The sequence below is a fragment of the Culex quinquefasciatus genome, chromosome 3, assembly GCF_015732765.1.
Source record: "Culex quinquefasciatus strain JHB chromosome 3, VPISU_Cqui_1.0_pri_paternal, whole genome shotgun sequence".
NCBI classification, from domain to species: Eukaryota; Metazoa; Arthropoda; class Insecta; order Diptera; family Culicidae; genus Culex; species Culex quinquefasciatus.
The window spans coordinates 78,058,879-78,078,329 of NC_051863.1; the positions used below are offsets into that span (position 1 = coordinate 78,058,879).

Consider the following 19,451-nt stretch of genomic DNA (forward strand, 5'->3'; position numbering starts at 1 on the left):
CAAAATCGTTGTATTGGTAAAAGTATTTTACTTTTAATTGGAAAAGAAACCTTTTATGGCAAGAATACACAACGTTTAATACTACAGGGATAATTTCAGAAAAATGTGCTTGGTTTTTTACATTTATTAAAAAAAATTGATTGGTATGTTGGGAAAACACTTTTTTTTTTGTATTTAACGCTACTTCACTAGCTTCTGCTTCATACGGTACGCCACCGGTCGCTTCCGAATACCCCAGGCTGGACGGTTCCGGATGGAGACTTCGACGCGCAACAGCAGTGTAACACGATGGTCACGTTTCCGGCCTCAATCAGGACAGTCTTGGAGGAGTTGGCCATTGATTCGGGAAGGGTGGTCGACGTTTCTCGGCTGGAAAGTAAAGTGCCTGAGTTCCCGATCCTGGAAGCGCATCCGGAACATGGAGTTGATGAGGCCCTCGGTACGGAGTTCGATTTTGAGCACGTAATCCTACTTCGAGAAAGCCACAGATTTTCTTTTGGCTCACTGTCCAGATTCATTCGGCTGAAGCTGCGCCGTCGCGACGTGAGTGTTTGTGGGTGGGAAGTTGCTAAAAGAGATGGAAGTAAGTGAAGTTGGCTAACCACTGCACACATTCTCAATACTCACCGGTGTTGTAAACCGCCTGCACCGAGTGCAACATCTGCGCTGACCACCTCCGATTTTGCCGCTAGTCGTCCTCCTGTTCGTCGGATCCGTCAACTCACCGTAAAAATGAACTTTCTCGTACTTGTCCAAAAACCAGACGTTAATCTTCTTCAACGCAAACTCGTTGTTCATGCAACGCTGCGGCAGCGCCATCTCCTCGATAATATCGCCCCAGTCCTCGCGGGAATTGACCTTCAACCTCCAATCCCGGGCCACCAACACCGAATACAACCGGTTCGAATCCACATTCCTACCTTCCATCATACAAAAAAAATAATCACAAACCCCACAAAGCACCCAAGCTTCCTTTACCCATTCCGGTCCCGGAACAGCTTGCCGTTCCTGCAGGAAGCTGGCCTTGTCCTTTTCGAGCACTCGACCTCGTCCCGCTCCTGCACCACCATCCTTCGAAGGCGTTCCGCTGCTGCTGTTTGGCTCACGAAGGTTTCCGCATCCAAGTCCTGGCTGCTGCCGCGGTCGGCTTTGCTTTGCGTCCTAGACTCACAGCACCACCGGACCCACCAAAGTGTTTGTTTACATTTGCGACTTAGGCGTACACGGTTACAGGCTAGTATGCAGATCGGAAGGAAAGGGGTCAAGAAAAAGCTTCACGAACAGCAGAACAAAGGAGAGGGAGCGTTTTCTTGGGGCGTTTCTTCACCCTCTCTGGCTTGCTTTCGCTGCCGCCTCTGCCCATTTGAAATTTTTCTTGACCGGTTCCTTCCGATGTGCATACACCGCTTACACGAGAACGTCAAAATGAAAGAAATTTTACACTCGAATTAAAAGTAAAAACTTTTAAATCAGTGAGCAATGAGATTTTCAAAAACTGTAGCAGTAAAAGTTTTCATTTTCAAAACAAGAAAAAAACTTTTAATGCAGCAAATTTTAGCAACTTTTTAATTCAAAAGTAAGTTACTTTTGTCATTACCGTAATATTGTTTTGTGTGAAATGATGAATATGAACGAAAAATCAAAGTCACTGCTCGAGACGGGGTTCAATCCCCTGTCCTTTGGGTTGGAAATCAAAAATGCTAACCACTAGACCATGACGACTCGGCGAGCGTAAACTGGAATCAGGAATAATGTTAAAGAGAGCGAATTGTGGCGCTATAATCACGGCAAATAGTGTCCAGGGCATTCGTGGAAATACAATGTCCACTCCAGCGATGGAATAATAATCATCAAAAGAAAATCATTGGACTTTATCAAGAGAAAAAATCCGAAAGGAGCATGGCTCTTCTCTCTCGCGCACAAAAGATCGGTAAAAGGAATCTAAAAAAGTCATCATCTTGATTATTCGGCGGAATATCTTTTTCAAGTGGAACGTCACAAGTCGAAATATGACCTGTCACATTTTGTAGGTGGGCAATGTGTGTAAACAAATGGAAATAAATATTTTGAAGTGGTAACAAGAAAATTCACAAAAAAATCATCAACAGGTTGATTTTCTTGGAGAAGTTCGGGAGCGATTTTATTTTGCGTGATTTGCCTCCTCACTCTTTCGCGGGTTAAGAAAGTTCGCAAGCGAAATTGATTTTTTAGATTAATCCATCCCTGGTCCCATCCCAGAGGGTCCCGGAGTACCAAACCTTCTTAGCATGGTGCTCCCAACGAATACAACCAAATCTCGGAGCTAATGGTGGTGTGTCCCCACGCTTCTTTCTCCCCTGTCGATTCAGAATTTTGTTTGTTGTTCGAACACTCAGTGCTCAAACTCAACCCAATTACGAGGCTTTACGCAGTAGGCCTGGCCGCTTTAACGCTTGTGTTGTTTCAATGCATTCTAATGCAATGGCGCACTACAAATGTTAATAAATGACAAGAAGAGTGCTAGGCGTAATCTAACCTAAGGCACTCTCCAGGATACCTTCGAAAGATTGGCTGCGCTAGGGTCTGATTAGAATAGATTAGATTAGAACCACCCAAACCTAACAACGGACCTTGCACCCTAGGATTCGACCTGATGACTTTTGGATTGCGAGTCCAACCGCCGACAAGTGACACCATCGGAGCAGGCTTGGTTTGGTAGGTTTGGTGTGTTGTTTGTAGGGGAGAATGGGGAGACTTGATCCCCTTTTTTGTATCGCACATAACTCTGTCAATTTCTCACAAAACTATGAACTTTTTGCATGAATTGAAAGCTTAAACATTCAACTATGTTTGGCTCATTAGAGTATTTCATCAGATAAACTCTTCGAATCATGCCAAGCGTTTTAAAAAAATATTTTAAACCGGCATTTTCAAAATGTTGGGGGTAAGTTGTTCCTCGTTCAACATTTTGAAGAAATCTTAAGCAAAATGTTTCTCATTCATCCAAAATTTAATTTTCTATAAGTTACAGCAGTTTCACATTAAACCTGTTCGTTTGTGTTCAAAATATAACGAGTTTACCATGCAAAATATTTAAAAACTTAAAATTTTCTTTTTCAGACCAAAATTGATCATGTTTACAAAAGCTGGTAATTTTTGTTTACAAAACTTTTGAATAATGGTTCAAACTGCAATATGTTATGTACAAATATACTAAAGGAAACTATGTACGAAAACCCAGCCCAATTATTTGATCTTGAGGCTGATTCGAGTGACTGTAAAAATGCAAGGATCAAGTCTCCCTAAACGCACCTTTTTAAACAATTGATTAAAAAATAGTATGACGATAAATTTAACGTCAAATGTGTAAGGGTTTTGGAGTTGACATGTTTATCAAACAATTCATGTATAAAAAATATTTTTTTGAATAATTTTTGAGTGTTTTCTATACTTATCAAAACAAAGAAAAAAGATCTCTTGGAAGTTTTCTTTGTTTTCTACAATGAGTTTTAGTCAATTTCGCACAACTTTCTAGAACAAAGTTAATTGTTTTACCCACATGCTGACGAGATACAGGCTTGGGATCAAGTCTCCCCACTCTCCCCTACTTATGGACAAGCATTTCATTCGTGTGGACACAGTGTTCTGTTAGTGATGGTTATTTTAACGGTACACGAATAACTGAACATTTTTTTAAATAATAGAAAAACAAATCTCATCTTGTATAAACGGTCCAGATTTGATTATCCGAAGGCATCGGAAAAAAATCACTTCTGATAATCGAGTCTTCGGATAATCGAATCACGATTTTATTTCGTTGTCTTACTGTCATAAACTAATCTTAAATTATTTAGAATTTTTAAATCCAAGATGGCGGCCAAAATGGCGGTATTAACGTATTGAAAAAAAGCATTTTTTAATTTAAAAGGCAATCAAATATTAAATTTTGACTGAAATGGGGTCACAGAACTCGAACTCGATGTTAAAAGTAAGAAAATAAGAAAAATATATTGTTTGGCCATGATACGATTATCCGAAGTCCTATACAAACCTTCGTATAATCGAAACTTCAGATTATCGAGTCTGGACTGTACAAACTTTCTTGAGCAAATCCATCAATCTGACTAAAATCATTGTTAAGATTGTCCTGACTTACCTGATCGGCGACCTCTTGATTGTTAATCCAGTGCGTGGTTCGATTGACCCACACAAGTTTGTAAAACAATTACAAAACAACCTTCAAATGTCTTATTAATGTGCAACAGTTAGAGGAAAGGTTCGAAATATCAAAAAGTTTACAAAAAGTAGTCAAAATTTGTGTTTTTGATTTTTTTTCGTTTGTTAGACGTAATTTTTTCTATTTTACAATTCTTGCCAAGCCTTCTCCAAGCTTAAGTGTGTCATCGTAGCCATGTTTCGTTTCGTTTCATTGCAAACTAAATGGTTGATATATTTAAAAAAAGTAAACCTTTTTAAATTTAGTTTTTTTCTTTCATGAATTCAACCAGCGAGACAGAATAATCCAGTGTAAATTTTCTCACAACGATCTTCAAATTCCGTTTTCCTCTGCTTTATTTTTCCTAACACATAGCTGCTAGCTCTAGGGAGCTCTCGCGGTGGAAATGCATTTTCTTTTGCAGCACGCTTTCCTGGTGTGCTCCTCGCTCCTGTTCTTTCTGTTGGGGATGGAACGGAAAATCGTCGGCTGCGTTCACACAACCGAGTGTCTTGTCTTGTCTGTTTTCCTTGAGGGTTAGTTTTCACTTTCGTTTCGTAGACGCAACATCGCGTCCCGGCGCGCCACCGATCGTGCTTATTTTAATCTCAGAATGTAGTGAACTCATCCAGACAGGAACAGGAATTTTCCTGGGAAGGAAAATTCTGCGTTTTGTGTACGTTTTATTGGCATTTAGTTATTGAATTATTTATCGGATTATTTATTGTTATTTATTTATTTATTTATGTGTAACTTTGAATTTTATTGTGCAATACATACCTATGGTAATAAAGCGTGCGAGTGAGCTCATGTGTGCATTGAAGTGAATTATAAGATGCTGAAAGTGTAAAATGCTGCTATCTACGAAGTGAAGGAACAAACTAAACCAGTAAGCGAAAGGATTATATAATTGAAAAGTTTAATATGAAAAACGTGGAATAAGTTAAACAACGAAAAGGTTAGTAATCATGATAGTTAAATTTATAAAATGTGAAACATTAAAGCTTATGGCGTCATCCCTGTCTGTAGCAAGGGGCTGGAAACTCTAATTTTACTTAGGAATACTGAGTATACTAACGATATTCCAGTATACTTGTTAGTATACTAACCGAAAAGCAATAAACGGTTAGTATATTAAGATACTCTCAGTATATTGGTAAGTATACTGGAAATATGTAAAGGAAATAATAAGTATACTAACATATATTTTGATATACTGGGTAACATAATAATTATAGCTCTAAGAGTTTCCAACCCCTTGGTCTGTAGTCTTTAGTATTGTCCAGCAAAAAGTTAATTGCGTCTTTAAAAATTATGGAACAATTAAACTTTTGGGTATTTTGTTTTTATAAAATCCTATTTTCATCAAACTGATGGATAGAGGATGCGGGATTAATAAAAAGAGTGATTGCATGTTGATTTTTTTTATTCGGTTATGGAGCCATTTATAAAACACGCGGCCTTTGGTTTGGATAGCCTGGATTTTTGAAACATGAAACTGTAATTCCTTAAAACTTTAACAAATCACCTTTTATTTGTGTCCAAGAGAGCGGGTAACATGGTGAGATGTCATGATTAGCATTAGCATTGGCATTTTAGGACGCCCTATCCACGGATGGCTCCACAACGCTTATCCCACTGTTTGGTGTGGTTGTATTAGACCCTCATCCGGAACAATAGAGTTATTTACGTGCGCATGTATTGCGTATACATACACGAAAAAAGTGAGGTTAAATTTTGTCCGGCCAGCAAAATCAAATGGTGCGCTAGTGTGTGTACGCGAAACGTCATAAAGCTCTATAATCCAACACGGGAGATACCATGTTTTCATCTTTTGATGAGTGTGTAATACTACCCAGGGCATAAAGAGGTCCTTGCCGGGTCAAAATTATCTTTTGAGGAACGGAAGGAATATTAGTAAACACCTATCCAAAATGCGTAAGGATCCCTGCGTCACCTTAGATGTTTAGATGTGTGTAGGGACTAGGGAGGTTTTGGACTCAATGTTAGTAGAAAGGATATACCTCGAAATGTATTGCGGGTTGATAAAAAGTGGTTTATGTTTTATGATATTAAACTCATAAGTAGTGTGGATGATTTAATATAATTTTAATTTTACGTTTAAGTAGGTTTTAAACTCATACAGCCGGCTGTATCGAGTAAATAGTAAGAGTAAATTTTGGTGGTAAATTAAAATCGATTAATTCTTAGGCAGCCGGCTGTGGAAGGTCTGAATCGCCGGGAAAATTTACTGGGCATTTATTATTGGTGAGATGTCATGATTTAAAAAAAATGACTTGGAAAATGGTAATTTTGCGTAGGTTAACGCCAAAAGACCAAACAAAAAATATCTATTTATTTGGGCTAAAGAACCTTCCTTCCAAGTTTGAGTCAAATTAAAGAACTTTTATTTATTTTTTGGGTAGCATTCATAGGGAACTGCTGCTTTCCTACTATTTTGCACAATATAAAAACTACAAACTGTTACCTAAGTTGGCTTCATATACAAATAAAAATCAAGTTGATAAAAAAATGTTATTGTCGGCAGGGGCGAGTCGGTACAATATTCTAAATATGGTCAGCAGTTATCAGAGCACTTAAAAGTTTAAAATTTGGAGATCGATGAACAAATACATGTTTTCATGCTTTTTTCCTGGAAAAACAAAACTTTTTATGGAATTCCAAATATTGCTGTACATTAAAAAAAGTTTGAATGAATTGAAAGTGGCAAAACAACCGAGAAAAAATCATTTAAAACATTTGAAGAAAAACTTATTGTTTAGAAAAAATAAGTTCAAATTGCTTTTAAATAAATTCGTTTTATGCTCGTCACAAAGAAAAAAAAAGTTTAAGGTACAATTTGTGAATTTGTTTAACGACCCCAATGTTAAAACATCCCTATAATCGATTCTCAATCAACTTCCGCTTCAATCATTACATGCCACGAAAATCACCGTGGTACATTAGTAACGAAAATATTTTCCCTCAAATAGAGTTCAATTGTGAAGATCTAATCATTTTTCCATTTACGTCGACAGATATTCACTCCCTCCGTCCCCTGGAATGGTTTTCCCCGACAATCGCCCTAATGATGATTAATCTCTTGTAGGGTGTGAATTGAGCTGACATATTTTCTTTAAAATCTTAACTTGATTGTCTTTTGGAACAATGATTCGATCTGATCTTCGCGGTGGACTCGATTTTCCTCGAATCCGGAAATGTCCAGTTCGAGTTGAAGTATGCAATATTTCGATATGGTTTACAGTTTGTCATAAAAAGTGATACCGGGAAACGTGTTCCACGTGGTGCGTTCGCTAGAAATTGTGCGACCCCTCCCGAAGTGCGTGACGCGCGGTACTTTGGCGCCCTTTCGGCACCCGCGCAAACGAAATGGTAAATCTCAAAACTTCAAAACAATTTTATTTACTCGTAAAATAACACCCACCGAATCACACTCTTGAGAGGTACCACAGGCCAACAACCCCAAATCCGAACGCAATTCTCCCGGGTCTACGGGGACTAGGTGCCTTTTTTCTTCTTTCAGTTCCTGTTTTTCACCACGTGGAGTGACGTTACGTTTCATCAGTACGGCTGCGAGGAAAAAGGGCATCAACTAAATCTTTTAGTCGGTTGTTGACCTCCTTCGCACGCGGAACCAAAGTCAGTGACTTTTTCCTAATAACAACAACGCAAACAACCACAACCTCAGTCCAAACGAACTGCCAGTGAGAAACACCAAGAAAACTTCCCTTCTACGCACCTCTCTACACGCACGCACCGATACACGTGAAGATGATCCTGATGCTGCGGAGGGGTTCAAAGATCTTTTTGTTTTTCTTGCTTTCCTTGTTTGGACGACGACGACGACGACGACACGGGGTTCGATTTTCCTACTCCTGGAGACACGTGTTGTTTCTACTCATCTGTCGGCGCACGTTTTTCCGTTTTTCTCTTTTGGTTTCTTGTCTCTGTGTGCGCGCGATCGACCACAATTATCGAACTTGATCGACGTTTTGGAGAGGGATGAAAAAAAGCGAGAATACTGGTGATGAGGCGGGAAACTTGCATCTTGGTGATGAAATTCGTTTATTCATGTAATTTTAATACACTTTAAAATAATTGAAATTAAACATAGTTTGTTTTTATTTGGTTTCGTTTGGTATCAAACGACACAAAAAAGCATTTATTTTTATTAAAAAAAATACAATAAATAAAATAAATTAGAAGAATTTAAAAAGCAACTTCCTCCTTACTATGTTTTGCTTGGATCTAACCATCATCTGTCTCTCCTCTATTTGTTCTAGATTTATTTTGTTAGTATATTTTCACCGATAATTACCAACCATTGCAACCGAAGAATTAGTTTTAAAAAAACATTAGGAAAAAGAACTTTTGAATATTTGTATTAGGTATTCAATGTTTGGTGGCTTACTTGTATTATGCGTTTAATTCGATATTTTGCATTCGTTGCCATTTTTTAAGTTAATGTTTAATTTTTCAATAAAATTTGAAAAAAAAGAACTGCCAGAAAAATAAAAAAAACTTAGCAAAAAAATATAAATTAATTTTATGTAACTGGTGCCTTCCTCACTCCTAATAAAACATTTGGCACACAAAAGTTTCGGAAAGAATTTTCATCCAAGTTAATAACTCCTCGGGAACCAAATGCGGAGGAAACTTAGTTTTTGCAGAGGAAATTTCAACATTATTTAAGAGGCTATAACTTGAAACAGGCTTGCAAGATCTTTAAATTTTAAACTCTCAGGAAAGAGTTTTCAACTACCTATTCAACGATGTATACTATGATGATATTTGAGATGATTTCTAACCATTTATTTAACATCCGGATCTATGCAAAAACATATTTTTTGCAATTCCGTCGTGAAACTACTTACTTTTCCTGTCATACTTGAACGACGAAATAGCCTACTTTTCTGTACCAAAAATAACAGAATCGAATAGCAACACTTTTCAAAATAAATACTCAAAAGTTCTACTTTTCAGCACTCAATTGGGTGCTGAAAAGTTGAACTTTTCAGCCCTTGTTTCGAAAAGTAACACTTTTCAACATTTTTTTTTATTTAAACGATTTATTGACAAAATACATGAAAATTTGACATAAAATTTCACTCAGTGAGTGTTTTTTGGAATTGCAAAAAATGTTGAACTCGTTGCAAAACATGATTTTTCAGCACTCTTCGTATTTATCCAACTCGGTGAACCTCGTTGGATAAATGTACGACTCGTGCTGAAAAAATCCTCTTTTTGCAACTTGTTGCATAAACTACTATTAATAAATAACGTTTGAAACAACAATCAACCAATTTAACGCTTGTCATTTAACAATAGAGCTTTATGACGTTTCGCGAACGCACACTAGCGCACCATTTGATTTTGCTTCCTGATAAAATTTAACCTCACTTTTTTTGTGTACGTACACGCAATACATACGCACTTAGATTACTCTATGCATTGTAATGCAATGGCGCACTACAAATGTTGATAAATCGTCAGCTGTGTGCTATCTTGTGACATAAACCATTTTGGTCGAAAATGAGTTAATGATGACGTTTTGCTATACTTAACAAACACTGCAAGATGCTTTAACCCGATTTTGGAAACTCACTTCCGTTTCCCAGATATCGCAATACACACCAATTTGTCATCAAAATGATTGTGCACACTTGTGACACGTCATACGTGTTGCTGGAAAATGTGGAAAAATTTTCTTGTTTTTCACAAATTTATGTACACACATACTTTCTAAAGGCAATGCTACCTTTTGTTTATAAAAATATACTGGTTAAGTCGATTAATCCATTGATTTGAGCTTATTTTAGTTTGTATGGGAATTCTGTGCACACTTGTGACACGTAGTACAATTTTACTTTCGAAACACACTTGTGACACGTGCTTTTAAGATTTTTGTTTACATTATTTACTGTATCTTTTAACTGGTGTTACCAAATTAGCTTTTGTTAAGCGATAGTATACGATAGTTGTTTGGCTCTATCATTCATAGTTTTGAAATTATTTACCAACAAACTTTAAAAATCGATTTTCTCGAAAAGTACTAAATGGTCGTTGTCACAAGATAGCACACAACTAACGAAATGACAAGAAGAGTGCTAGGCGTAATCTCACCTAAGGCACTATCCAGGATCCCTTCGAAAAATTGGCTGCGGGTTAGATTAGATTAGATTGGATTAGATTAGATTATATTAGAAGCCAAATTATTTTTAAAGAACAACTCATGTTGAAAATAAGACTGTTGCTTACATTTTTCAAAGATTTTGCCTCCCCCCCCTCTTTCCTGCTCTAAAAATGAACATTGTATAAAAACGTCGTAGACCCACCTTCATGTATACATATCGACTCAGAATCGAAAACTGAACAAATGTCTGTATGTATGTGTGTGTGTGTGTATGTATGTGACCAACAAACTAGCTCATGTTTCTCGGCACTGGCTGAACCGATTTGACCCGAACCTGTTGCATTTGACTTGGGTTATAAGTAGTTCAAAAGTTATGTATAAAAATGTGTTTTCACATATATTCGGATCTCACTTAAATGAATGCAAACTATGTCCAGATCCACCATCCGACACATCGTTGGTTAGATTATTAAAAGACCTTTCCAACGAGTCTAAAACATTGAAGATCTGGCAATCCTGTCTCGAGATATGGCCACTTAAGTGATATTGATGTACTTTTTGGAAGCCGGATCTCACTTAAATGTATGTTAACTATGTCCGGATCCACCATCCAACCAATCGTTGGTTAGGCTATCAAAAGACCTTTTCAACGAGTCTAAAACATTGAAGATCTGGCAACCCTGTTTCGAGATATGGCCACTTAAGTGATATTGATGTACTTTTTGGAAGCCGGATTTCACTTAAATCTATGTAAACTGTGTCTGGATCCACCATCCGACCCATCGTTGGTTAGGTTATCAAAAGACCTTTTCAACGAGTCTAAGACATTGAAGATCTGGCAACCCTGTCTTGAGATAAAACATCTAAAACATTGAAGATCTGGCAATCCTGTCTCGAGATATGGCCACTTAAGTGATATTGATGTACTTTTTGGAAGCCGGATCTCACTTAAATGTATGTTAACTATGTCCGGATCCACCATCCAACCAATCGTTGGTTAGGCTATCAAAAGACCTTTTCAACGAGTCTAAAACATTGAAGATCTGGCAACCCTGTTTCGAGATATGGCCACTTAAGTGATATTGATGTACTTTTTGGAAGCCGGATTTCACTTAAATCTATGTAAACTGTGTCTGGATCCACCATCCGACCCATCGTTGGTTAGGTTATCAAAAGACCTTTTCAACGAGTCTAAGACATTGAAGATCTGGCAACCCTGTCTTGAGATAAAACATCTAAAACATTGAAGATCTGGCAATCCTGTCTCGAGATATGGCCACTTAAGTGATATTGATGTACTTTTTGGAAGCCGGATCTCACTTAAATGTATGTTAACTATGTCCGGATCCACCATCCAACCAATCGTTGGTTAGGCTATCAAAAGACCTTTTCAACGAGTCTAAAACATTGAAGATCTGGCAACCCTGTTTCGAGATATGGCCACTTAAGTGATATTGATGTACTTTTTGGAAACCGGATTTCACTTAAATGTATGTAAACTAGGTCCGGATCCACCAACCGACCTATCGCTGGTTAGTTTATCAAAAGACCTTTCCAATGAGCCCAAAACATTGATGATCTGTCAACCCTGTCTCGAGATATGGCCACTTAAGTGATATTTACCTTCTATCATTATTTTTTGCCCGATTAATTTTTTCATGTTTTCAGTCATTTTTTAATTTTTTTTGCCAGTTTTTTCCCATTTTTTTAAACAGAACGATTCCATTGTCATTTTAATAGTAGAAAATCGCGTACAGACATAGTCTCTCCATTACAAAAATTACTTCATAGTTATTTTTATAAAACACATAGAAAATTTTAGTATATAACACACATAGAAAATGTTAGTAGACCCCAGAAACATGATATTTTTTTAAATTTTTTTCTTGTTAAGTCACATGAAACAAGTAAAACTTCCAACCCATTAAAAAAATCAGTTATTCTTTCCAATGCTTTTAAGACATCAAAAATTGGCTAAAAAATTACTTTTTGCGAAGTTTTAGATCGAAGCCCGCTTAGAAAAGGGGTTGGGTTGTAGAGAATTAATTCGTTATATACTGCCGCTCTAATTTAGTCCCATATGTAAAAACAGCAAGCCGAGCAAAACGCAAGTCAAATTTGTCCCGCCCATAAGGTAACGTGTTAGAATATCACGAAAAAGTGAATTTTCAACGGTTTCTGGAACAAAGTACTAAAGTTTATTGGTTTTTCTGATAGTTCAATATATATTGGTTATATATTGGTTTTTCTGATAGTTACAATATTGACGAAATTACATATGGGACGGACTTGATTTGAACGGCAGTATAGTACCGCCAAAAATTTTATTTAAAACTTAGAATTTTTGAAAACTAGTGAGTGCAAACCGACTGTTTTGCAGTTTAATGAATTATTCATGCCTTATGAAATTCTAGCTTGTTATTTCTCTCCCTCTTTTGATTTCGACCATAGCCGAGGGACAAAATCATTGAAAAATATTTGTATCGGCCTTATGTAAAAACGAATAAAAATCTTCTTTTAATAAATCAAAACTGCTCATAAAACTCTCGAAAATAATTGAAAGTTAAAAAGAATACTATTCGGTAACAATATAGAATGCTATCTGTCAGCCATTAATGTGTCATCCATCTTTGTCAATTCATTCCTTAGTATATATACGTTTATATTTAAATTGTTCAAGAAAAAATACCCTGTAATTTGAGTACATTTGAACAATCAAATGTAAAATTGTTTTTTTTTTTTGCTGTTACATATGCGTACGCCAACCAACTCTACTAACCCAATACATTGCGCCGAGACGCATCGTACCGCGTGGACGCAGCGACGACGATGTCCGGCGACGACGCCCCGGCCTGAAAGTCAATGTCAAGATGAGACTCTCGCCAACTCGCGCGCCGGCCGGCCGGTCTGCGCTGGCTGTTGTTGTTGACGATCGAATTCAGTAAACCACATCGTATGGCGGCGTGTCGTGGTGTGCCGTATGCATGCATCCACACCATCGGAAATGCACTCTGCCAGCACGCGGGGGCACGACAAGCCGTTTAACTCGATCGGCGCTCAACGGTTGGCCACGCCGACGGTGTCTGGCTATAATTTGCTCATCTGAAGTTATTCTAGTCCGAAGTGGTGGAGGAGGAAAATTATTTTTAAATTTAAACATTGTGCAAAATTTCTCACAAGATAACAAACGCATCATCGCCACCGCCGAAAATTTTGAATCGCACGATTTGACCTGAAAACGCGCGTTTTGTTGGCTGCGATTCGTGAGAAGTAGACGTGCAGTAAATCAAGGAAGCAATTACTTCCTCCTGATGTCGTTGGGTCGGGCCAGACTAGCTGGGTGATCCCGTCGGAAGTCGTCTGAGGCCACCGATGAATCATCTGGGTCAACGACTGAGATGCGTTGGAGGGTCGGGTTTGCTAAAAATGATTTCCGTTACGGTACTACGAAATGTCTTGATGACGGACTTCTTCGCAGACAGTTGAGTAGAAAATCGTCTAATTTGTTGCCGCTTTTTGCATCACTAGACAGGGTTGTGGGAGTTTGCGCCTCATATGAACTGCTGAATCTCGAACTCGACTCGCGAGACGTAAATATTTGGTAGATTGGACGTGATTTACGGTTTCGCGGTCCTTTTCCCCGTTTGCATTCTAATGTTGCCCAGCATCGATCCCGAAGACAAAGACTCGGTCCCGGTGTGGCATGGCAAGTCTTTCTTCTAAAATGGATGAAACGAAACGCGAGTAGGAGAATGATTGATTCTTCCGGTTGTTCTTTACAGATCAGTTGCTTATTGTATGCGTGAACTTTTGTCGGATTAAGATATTTCCCAATGTTCATAATATATTCGAAGTACCGTAAACCGGGGTGATTTTGATTTTGATAGCCGGGTGAGATTTTTCCGCAAAAGAAGAGTACAAATTTAATACGCATGGAATGGTATGGAATCATACTGACCGTGGTAGAGAAGTGGTCAAAGTACTTGTAGAAAAAGATTTCATGAAATGTTCAAAATTTTAAAAAGTTAGTTAACTATAACAAAAAAAAAAAAAAAAAATGTTGATGAGTAGTCTTATTTTGATATTCTGAAAGTGTCATAATTTTCTCCATGAACATGAATTCGAATCGGAAAACGGAATGCACTTTCGGATTGGGCAATTTTCCTGTAGAAGAAGGTAACATAAATTTGTAAATAATAAATATGACGTGTTTTTGAACCATAATTTTAAAAAATCTCCAGTTTGAGTCCCCTTTTAGTATCGAGCAAGTGTCTCTTATTTTATTAGCACTGTTTGCGCGATTTCTTGTGCAATGTTAATTACAAATATTCAGAGTGGATACAACAACTGCAGTTGACCCTATACAATTTAAAAATTCTGGAAATAATTTAAAAACGTTCATCAACCATTTTAATTTTTTTTCTTTTAGAATTAAAAAATATGAAATTTGGCAAGACACGTGCACTCACCACTGAGCAATTCTCTACCAAAACCGGGAATGGATTTTATTTGTATTTTTTTATTTGGCTCAAACTTTGTAGGGGCCTTCCCTATGACCAAATTAACTATTTTGCGTCATTGGTTCACCCATACAAGTCTCCATACAATTTTGGCTGCTGTCCATACAAAAATGGTAGGTAAATATTCAAACAGCTGAAACTTTTGAGTGCATTTTCTGATCAATTTGATGGCTTCGGCAAAGTTGTAGGTATTGTTGAGGACTTTTGAGAAAAAATAGATACACGGAATTTTTTTTCAGATTTATTTATCAACTTTTTTTCACTAAAACTCAATTTCCCAAAATACGTATTTTTTGATTTTCGAGATTTTTTGATATGTTTTAGGGGACAAAAATCCGCAACTTTTGAGCGATAGAGAAACATGGTCAAAAAATCTACCGCCGAGTTATGATTTTTTGAAAAAATATTGATTTTTGGAAATATCGAAGTTTTATGCAAAAACAAGTTTGACATTATTTTATTAATGCAAAATTGAATTTGCAATCGAAAAGTACTTTACAGATTATTTGATAAAGGGCTCCGTTTTCAAGATATAGCCACCGAAAGTTTGATTTTAGCGAAATATTTGCAGTTTTTTCAATTTTTAAAAATAGCGACCATGAGTCCGCTTCTAAAAATACTTTTTTGAAAAGTTCAGAAAATTTGCTATAAAATTGTCTAAGAGACATTGTAGATTGGACCTCGGGTTGCTGAGATAGAGCCGCTTGAAGAAAAAGAAACACGTAAATTGAAGTTTTTTTAATCTCACCAAAACAACGCACCATTTTCTAATGACCATATCTCAGCAAATAATGGTCCGATTTTCAATGTTAATACATGAAAAATTCGTGAAATTTTCCGATCTCTTCGAAAAAAAAATATTTTGAAATTTTTGAAATCAAGAATAGCATTTTAAATGGGCGTAATATTCAATGTTTGGCCGATTGCAAATTCAATTTTGCATTAAAAAAAATAATGTCAAACTTGTTTTTGCATGAAACTTCAATTTTTTCCAAAAATCACTATTTTTTCAAAAATTCGTAACTCGGCGGCAAATTTTTTGACCATTTTTCTCTATGGCTCAAAAATTGCGGATTTTTGTCCCCTGAAACATATCAAAAAATCTCGAAAATCAAAAAAATACGTATTTTGGGAAATTGAGTTTTAGTAAAAAAAGTTGATAAAAAATCTGCAAATTTTTTTTCCGTGTACCTATTTTTTTCTCAAAAGTCCTCAACAATACCTACAACTTTGCCGAAGACACCAAATTGATCAGAAAATGCACTCAAAAGTTACAGCTGTTTGAATATTTACCTACCATTTTTGTATGGACAGCAGCCAAAATTGTGTGGAGACTTGTATGGGTGAACCAATGACGCAAAAAGGCTTATTTGGTCACAGGGAAGGCCCCCACAAAGTTTAAGCCAAATAAAAAAATACAAAAAATAAAAATGGTCGAAATCGGCCGATTTCGTGCAGTGGAGCAAGCACAGTGCAAAAGAATTTTTCCATCCGCGAACAATCTGGTCAATATACCTGATTCAAAGAAAATTGTCCACACGCTGGGAAGAAATCTAGAGTTTTATTTGAAATGGTCCTATAAACAAATTGTTTTTTTTTGCTTTTTGGGTTTTTTTAGAACCGCCTTGAGTCAGGGGTATCCAAAACACCCAAAAAGCAAAATCAGAAAATTTGGTTAATGGGACCTTTTTGCCTTCCTCACGTCACTGAGGAAAGGCTATAAAATCACTCGAAAAATGAGCTTCTCAATTAGACCTCCTAGACCCACCTTTATGTATACCTATCGACTCAGAATCAAATTCTGAGCAAATGTCTGTGTGTGTGGTGGGATGTTGATCAAAAAATTGTCACTCGATTATCTCGACATTGGCTGAACCGATTTTGTCCGTTTTGGCGTCATTCGATCTGTCTTGAGGTCCCATAAGTCGCTATTAAAAATTATGCAGTTTAGTTAAGTACTTCAAAAGTTATGCTAAAAAAACGATTTTAGCAATAGTCCGGAAGATTGTAAAAAGGGTGGTTTTTGTAAGAAAACCCCTCATGCTATAGATTTTCAGAAAGGTATTCAAAAGACCTTTCCAACGCGTCCAAGACATTGAAAATCTGAATATCCTATCAACAGTTATAAGCACTTAAGTGTAATTTATACGCTTTTTGGAGGCCGGATCACAGATATGTTGAAAACGTTGTCCGGATCTCTCATGCGACCTATCGTTGGATAGGTATTCAAAAGAGCTTTCCAATGCGTCCAAAACATTGAAGATCTGACAACTCTATCAAAAGTTATAAGCACTTAAGTGTTTTTTAAGCACTTTTTGCATTTTGGATAGCACCCTTTAAATGTGAGGAAGGCGCCAACCACCTAAGGGTGGATTAAGTAACGTTTTTTTTTTAAAACTCAAGAAATCCAGAGTAGGCATACGTCATTTTCTCTAAAACGACTGTGATTCGGGTTGTTAAATTAAGAGTGTGATTTTCACATCTAAAAAAAACTTTTCAGAACTTTAAAAACTGGTGTTTATAATCACCATAGTAGACGAATAACACATTGAAGTTCTGAATTTGGAATGAACCAAACCATTGAATGGTTTGGAAAGGATGAATACATCCTATCCAGATCTACAAAGTGGCATGGCGGGTGCCGATAGTGGCCAACGACTGTTACCTGATCACACATAGTTTAGACGACTTTGGTGTTTTACCTTTTCAAAACATTCTTACGTGCTGTTGCTAAGGGAAATCCCAAATTTACCCATGTTTTTACTTTGTAAACCGTCTAAACGTCTAAGATCGGTATTGATAGTGTGATATTACGGTCATGTTCATCAACGGATAGGCAACTATTGGTGGTTTCTCAAGCTCAATTTGCATTGGCTTTTAGTATTGTTTTAGCTGATTGTGTTTAACATTCGGGACCGTAAATGTTGGCCCCGGTCTAACCTAAAGGGTTAGGTTGATAGCTCAGTCCAGGTGTAGAAGTCGTCTCCCTGGGTCCTGCCTCAGTGGAGTCGGTGATAGGCAGTTGGACTCACAATCCAAAAGTCGTCAGTTGGAATCCCGGGGTGGATGGAAGCCAATCAAGCCTTCGGACACTTAGTTTCGAGTAGGAATCTCGCAATCGAGAACGCCATGATTTTTTGATTAAGTTAAAATAATATTCCAAATTTGTGGGGGTCTACTAAAATATACTTACACTATGATTAATTATGGATTATAAATCAATTTAGAAAAAAAGAGTCTCTGCAAACGGGAAAAAATTTCTCTCTTAACACGCTTGGCGGATTATCCCCACAACCCTCGAGTGTTTGCCGGTGCGTATCTGGTTTTGCGCAAATATTTTTAATTTGATCGCAAGGGAGTATGTGCGTACGAAAACAAAAAAAAAATACGAAAATTAAACCAACTAAAACAACACACTTCTGCCGACATTCTTTGCCGCGGCGCAGCGTCATCGGAGAAAGTAAATAAGTGGCCTTTTTTTTCTTCTTCAGTATACACTATACACCACATTTGCAAAACGCGTTAGTCCTATACATTTTTGCCCAAGGGGTGTTATTTTTAGAAGGAAAGTCATTTTCTTGGCGTGCTAAGTGTATGCGACTAAAATGTGAAAAAGATGACTCTACTAAGCAAACAGGAGATGTATACTAATGTGTTTTGCGCACCGTTTGTGTCGGTTGGTTGTTGTCTAGTTTCAGCTGACGTTGTGTAATACCTTCAAGGGAGCGTCCTTAGAAGGTCGACATAAACCTTGGTTGTTTTTTCCGAAATCTCAATTTAAAACAGAAGTTTTTATTTTTGATTTTTAAGGTTCAGCTTTGCTCCTCTGTCAAACCATTTTCTCTATTTATTATGTTTAAGATAGTTTAGTATATTGAAATGAGCCGTTTTCATGTTAAACATCACCTTCGTGATATGGTTTTCTCTCTTTTGCTTTGGTTTGGTCAGCAAATATCGCAATCTGTGCCAAAAATTAGCCAAATTCAGACACTTAATTTTGCTTAAAAATAATTGTAGTGAAGTTTAATTTTTAAATTTCTATTTTCTTTTTTATGTTTTTGCCAAAATAGGTTTGTAAATTATATGAAAATTTGTATCTGGTGAGGTTATTTTCGTGTATTTTTGTTTCAGTGTATTTTTTTCAGAAAGCCCTCAAATTTCCTACAAGTTTGTCCTTGACCACTTTTTGATACGACGCAGTGGCTTCGAGATACAGTAGTTTTTAAATTACAAAATACAAAAATATTTAAATACCTTACGCCCTTTCCAAATGTTATTTTCGAGTACTATTGGTTCCATATACAAAAAAATGGTTTATATAGGCCTAGGATAACATGTCTACAAAGTTTCATTGAAATCGGAGAGGGTCGGGTACAAAAGTACCAGAAAAATTCCTGATTTGAGCTGGAATTGCTCAATTATCTTTCTGATGTAAAAAAATATTAATTTTAATGTAATAATGATGTGAAAATTTATTTTATTTGACATTGACAACTTCAAAATTTCAATCGAAAATCTTAAAACAATTTAGAACAAATTATACTTTAGTGCACGTTTTTGAAACACGCTCCAAACGAGCATC

At 36.9% G+C, this 19,451-nt stretch overlaps 2 protein-coding genes across 5 annotated transcripts in view; one reads left to right on the plus strand and one right to left on the minus strand.

Moving 5' to 3' along the window:
• Nucleotides 1-494: 494 nt before the first annotated feature.
• On the minus strand, nucleotides 495-1,170 carry LOC119770040 (AT-rich interactive domain-containing protein 2-like). Its single transcript, XM_038264154.1, has 3 exons — nucleotides 979-1,170; nucleotides 628-928; nucleotides 495-568 (listed from the first exon to the last, which is right to left on the minus strand). The coding sequence occupies exons 1-3, from the start codon at nucleotides 1,068-1,070 to the stop codon at nucleotides 515-517; spliced, it is 447 nt and encodes a 148-aa protein (XP_038120082.1). The 5' UTR covers nucleotides 1,071-1,170; the 3' UTR covers nucleotides 495-514.
• Nucleotides 1,171-4,734: 3,564 nt separating this feature from the next.
• LOC6037796 (protein TANC2) overlaps nucleotides 4,735-19,451 on the plus strand; it is a 141,231-nt gene continuing 126,514 nt past the window's right edge. Inside the window, exons 1-2 of one of the 4 annotated variants that reach the window (XM_038266209.1) lie at nucleotides 4,735-4,871; nucleotides 4,990-5,153. The gene's annotated coding sequence lies outside the window, so the exon portion shown is untranslated. Of the gene's footprint in view, nucleotides 5,154-19,451 lie in introns of all 4 variants that reach the window. The other 3 variants (XM_038266210.1, XM_038266208.1, XM_038266211.1) reach the window with 3 other exon arrangements.